Raw genomic sequence first — 5599 nt, forward strand, 5'->3', positions numbered from 1 at the left:
CAGGCCTGGAGAGTGTTGATGAATGTGCAAGTCCCAATCCACCAAGACATGGAACTGGTGTGAGCCCCCACAGAGACAGCACAGGAAGCATCTGGCTAATGAGGATTCACTCCCAACATTAGCACTCTGGAGAACTCCTCCACAAGACTCAGTTGCCTTCCTCTACCCCTAGAGCCACAGGAAAAGGAGCAGAGAAGCCTAGATGGAGTCAGGCCAACCCCCTTCCCTGCAGCAGCCCTACCTCTGCGCACCCAGCGCCTTGATCACGGTGGAGAGGAGCCGGCCATCCTTGGTGGTGACCTGCGTGACGTACTGCGGGCGCCCAATGTCCGAGTCCTCCACCGACTTGGAGAGGGCAGCGCTTCCCGGGCAGTCGCAGAGGGAGCCGGGGAGGTGGCAGCAGTCACCCGTCGTCATTGCAGCTCTGCAGCCCTCTGTCCTGGGGACCGGCACCGGCGGCACAGAGACCTGCGGGAACAGGGCACTCGGTGAGAGCCAGCGACCGGGACCCCCTCCACCACCCGCCAGCACCCCAGGGACCAACAACCACGGTTTTGCTCCCCTTCAGTCCCCTTTAATAGGCTTTGTGAGGCCGCCTTACCATAAAACTAATGCTCCAGGTGTCCTACTTACATAATTTAGCATCGGAATTGCACATTTGCCTTTCTCAGAGAGGGTTCCTGGTACGGTGAGAGCCAGCGACCGGGACCCCCTCCACCACCCGCCAGCACCCCAGGGACCAACAACCACGGTTTTGCTCCCCTTCAGTCCCCTTTAATAGGCTTTGTGAGGCCGCCTTACCATAAAACTAATGCTCCAGGTGTCCTACTTACATAATTTAGCATCGGAATTGCACATTTGCCTTTCTCAGAGAGGGTTCCTGGTACCTTTAACCTGATGAAGCCTCTCAAAGTGAACATGCTGACGGCATGGAGATGAAGGCAAGCACGAGCCCGTGTCATGCTGGCTACGACCATTCTGAAAACTGATGCTCATACCCTCTGTGAAAGTTGCAAAGTCCCATCTGAACACAGCACTTCAAACACTCTCATGTGGCTCAGGCAGGACTGCAGGGGGGGTCTCCCCAGAGCACAGCAGAGGGGGAGAATCCCCTCCCTCACCTGCTGCTCATGCTCTGGGGGTGCAGCCCAGCACACTGAGGGAAGGCAGCACCTTCCCAAGCTGCCAGCAACAGTCATGTTCCTCCCTGATAGGGATTCTCTCAATCCCAAAGGCAGGCATGCATTAGCAATTCAGAGAAATCCTATTTTCTCCCATCTCCTTCAGCACGGTCCCTACGAGGCAGCTGTGCAGAAATAAAGAGCTGGGGTTACAATTAGTCACAAGCTGAACACAAGCCAACAACATTGTACTGCTGGTGAACACCAAAATCCTTGTGTCTGTCAACAGGGCTGCCTTATGTAAGGCACGCACAGTAATCCCTGTGCAGCAGGACTCTGGGATCGTAGCTGGAACAGTGTCTCATCCCAGTGGCTGGATTTCAACAGAGAAACAAACCCAGAAAAGATAACTAAAGAAACTGAAAAGGAGAAAAAAACTGGGGGAGGGGAAACACCAAATAAAAATAACTCCAAAACTTACAAAGAACAAATATGAGAAGAATTAGCTTTGTTTCAATTACGGGGTAGGGGGGGGAAAATCTTCACTCGCCATCTCCTGGAGGTAGAGGCAGGCAAATAGACCTTGGCCATCCCATCTAAGGAAATGTGGGGGTTTGATTTCAAGGTTTCTGTGCACAACAGCAAACATTCCCATGGAGCTGCAGTTCTGTCAGGTTCAGCTAAGCCTAAATCAAACTAAAATAGCTAAAGAAAATAAGGGCTTGTTCCTGGTTGGAAGCTGGGCCAGACTACACGGGAAGAAAACAAAAAGCCAATGTGAGGACGTGCTCGCTGGAGGCCTGAAAACACTGATCTGGGTAAGCACAAGTGCTCTTTCATGTCCTGGAAATGAAGCAACTCTTACACAACCTGTGAGGACGGCTCCTGTCGTGGTGAACGTGCAAGAAGAAGACTGCATTTCACTCATGTCTCATCGCCCTCGATCCTTCCTCTGGATCTGAAGAGGAATGAGCTTGAGCTTGTGGGCAGGTCAATGCCTATCGAAACAAATGGGAATCTTCCCATCAACTTAAAAAGGAAGTGAACAGGCTCAGCACTGCCCTGACTCAGCCTCTCTCCACCTGTGCAAAGAGCACATGGGGTTAGAGCCACTTTTCTTCTTGCTCTCCTTTGGTAAAATAAAGGCCACGAGCTCTCCAAATTTAAGGAGCAAAAAGTAAGACGATAAATGCTGTTGGAATGACTGAAGTCAGCTGGTTTGCACGTTAAGGAGTTCTTTCAGCTTTAAAAGCCTCTTGCTGAACCAGGGAGAAGATACATGCTTTTAATAAAAATGTCGGTTCCATTTGTTCAGCCAAAATGTTGTTGAAGTCCAGAGGAAAAAGGTCCATTTTGTGTATTGGAATAAAGCTGCCCTCGTTCCCTGTGTCCTGGGAGGATTTATACTGAGGTTCTTTGTGCTCCACCTCTGACAGATACAGGCAACACCATGGCCTTGCCCCCAGAGCCCTGTTTGGGGCTGGAAGGGAATGGCCACCCGGCTATCCATCAGGAAACACGTGCCTTTCTGTTACACGTTATTTGGCGTTTCCTTGTCAGGGTCCATCCCAGGGTGGAACCTGAAGTCAGGGCTTTAATATCTGACTCATGCCATTCAGCAAACACAAAGGAAAACCAGCAAAGGTTTCATGGATACAGTTAGTGAGGAAGTAACTGAAATCCAAAGATAACATCTGCACCGTGCTCCGGTTCCAATTTCATACCCAGCTAAACATGAACCACAGTTTTCAGCCAAGCCAGTCCCTTTCCTGGCTCCCTAAAGCTCAGCTCATCAATATGCTGCCTTTCCTCACAACTGTCAACAGCTCATCAAACCCAAACTCAACGTTCATAGAATCATGGAATCAATCAGGTTGGGAAAGACCTTTAAGCTCATCAAGTCCACTTGTTCCTCCAGAACTGCCAAGGCCACCACTAACCCATGTCCCTGAGCACCACATCTGCACATCTCCTAAACACCTCCAGGGACAGTGACTCCACCACTGACTGCCCTGGGCAGCCTGTTCCAATGCCTGTCTCCAGCTTAACCCTCCTCTGGTGCTGCTTGAGGCTGCTTCCTCTTGTCCTGCCACTTGTTACTTGGGAGAAGAGACCAACCCCACCTCACTACAACCTCATTTCAGGTACCTGTAGGGTGTGATAAGGCCCCCCCTAAGCCTCCTTTTATCCAGGCTAAACATCCCCAGTTCCCTCAACCATTCCTCATAAATCTTGTTCTCTAGACCCTTCACCAGCTTCATTTATAGCAGAAACACCAAGAACTCAGAGTTGGAACCAAGACCCAAACAGCTGGTTTTAACCACACACTTTTTACATACAATCCCAGCCTGGTTTGGTTTGGAAGGCACCTGAAAGCTCGTCCAGCTCCAACCCCCTGCCATGGGCAGGGACAACTTCCACTAGAGCAGGTTGCTCCAAGCCCCTGTGTCCAACCTGGCCTTGAACACTGCCAGGGCTGGGGCAGCCACAGCTTCTCTGGGCACCCTGTTCCAATGTGCTTCTGGGTAGTTGTCATTTCTGAACCCATTCCTTGGAGACACATTTCTTGTTCTCATTTAAAAAGTCTGCGAGACATTAAGTTTATTATCAATATCCCCTCTGCTGCCACAGTTAGACATGAGCAAATAAATCAGAAGTCTCTTCTCAGCAACATGTTGTATCCTCAGCTTCTGAGCAGATCCAGGATATAAAGGGCTGAGTTTGTTCAGATTACTCAAACTGAAGAAAAACAAACCGTGTTTGTGGAAAGTTGGCTCAGAAAAGCGAGTTATGCACAAGGACTCCAAAACTCAAACACATGCAGGAAGATGAGCTGGTTCCTCAAAGAGCAGATTTGCTACTCCGAGGCAGAGACCACAGCGCTGGTGGAGGATCTTGCTATGCCAGAATCCTCTACCTGTCAGTCTTCAGGCATTGCCATGAGGTATGTGATCCAGTTGATAGCATCCAAAGGGCAAGAGGGGGTTCAAAACCTCCTCAAATGACTGAGCAGCTTAAGGCTGCAGAGATCAGGCCTGGATCAGTGCTCTCCATCCAGAAGTCATGCCCAGCAGGAACAAGCAGAAGACAAGGAGCTAAAGGGTTGCCCAGTTCTGTTCTGCATAGACTTTGCAGCCAGATAAGACAGTTGCTTCCCGAGACAGGGAAACCATAGCAGGCCAGATGACACCTTGATCGAAGCCACAAAGAGAAAAGCCACAGTCAAGATGAGAAAGGCAACAGGTAAAGCTAAGGCCAAATGACCACAGTAAAGGGGAATTGTTAGGTGCTCCTCTGGACTGCTTGTGGCCTGTCTACGGCATGACTATCTCAACCAGTGTAAACTGAGGCTTTGATAGGATCCAGAGCAAAGTGAAACTAGAACCAGCTCCACCTCCTTTGTATGCACCAGCTTCTGTACGGATTAGCTTCTCCAGGATATCTCCAGAAAAGACAAACAACCTCTTGGCAAGGCTGCCATGAGCCAAGTCTGTTCCTCTCACTGAGAACTTCCCTGATTACCCTAATCAAGACCTGGAACCTCACTATGGTGCCACCAGGAGATAACCAAGTTATGCAGCCAACATAAAGCACCCATCTGCACAGAAGTTCCCAAGCCCATTTTAGCCAACACTTGTATGCACACACTGAGTTTTCTGATCATATGATCCTGCAAACGTCACTGGTGAACTGAAGGTTTTCAGTTGCTAAAGGGCGTTTCCAAACATCAATGCTTCCCTTTTCACCACAAAAAACCCCATGGATTTCCCAAATCCTGGGGCCCCAAGGTCTGAACACAAACATCTTGAGGGAGGCAAGTACAAAGAATTACTTCCTTCACCACATCTAAGCACCTGCTCCCACACAGCCTGTCTCATCCAGCTAACTCACATCTTTCCATGGCCCAAGTCCAATCCCAGGCCGGCAACATGTCTTTGAGCTCTTGCCTACTGCAGGCGGCTGTAGTGCCTAATGGGTAGACCTGGCAGCCCTGTGCTCCACACAGGGGACCCCTTTGTATAGGATGCTCCAAGGCTGGAGCAGCTCTGCTCTGGAAACCAGGCTGAGAGAGCTGGGCTGGTTCAACCTGGAGAAGAGAAGGCTCCTTAAGGGGAGACATTAGAGCAGCTTGTCTCCTGGGACAGACCAAGCCATGCATTACAGCTGGAGTGCCAAAATGAACACCGTTATCTCTGATCTTCTGAGACTTTCATCTGCCACTAGACCGTACGAAAGGAAAGTTTTACTGCACTTTAATTACCAACATCTGGAAAAACGAATTGCAACATTAGGAGAAAATTCTTTGCAGTGGGTATCTCCAACCAGAAAATCAGCCATTTTAAGAACAAGTTTCATAAGGAAACAACAGAAAACCAGCTGGGACATGGGAAACACGTGCTGCTCCTCTTAAGACATCAGCACAATTCACAACATAACACAACTACATGAAGCCTGTGCCACCTCCCTCATCATTCACT

General features: G+C 49.7%; 1 protein-coding gene across 1 annotated transcript; it reads right to left on the bottom strand.

Annotated features, from left to right (window-relative positions):
• Positions 1–241: 241 nt before the first annotated feature.
• LOC104403800 (E3 ubiquitin-protein ligase MARCH2-like) lies at positions 242–417 on the bottom strand (the record flags this gene model as incomplete). Its single annotated transcript, XM_010012048.1, has 1 exon — positions 242–417. A coding segment is annotated over exon 1 (176 nt), but the record flags the coding sequence as incomplete, so codon positions are not given.
• Between the last annotated feature and the right edge of the window lie 5182 nt (positions 418–5599).

The sequence above is a fragment of the Nestor notabilis genome, unplaced genomic scaffold (genome assembly GCF_000696875.1).
Source record: "Nestor notabilis isolate BGI_N333 unplaced genomic scaffold, ASM69687v1 scaffold5603, whole genome shotgun sequence".
In the NCBI taxonomy this organism is placed as follows: Eukaryota; Metazoa; Chordata; class Aves; order Psittaciformes; family Psittacidae; genus Nestor; species Nestor notabilis.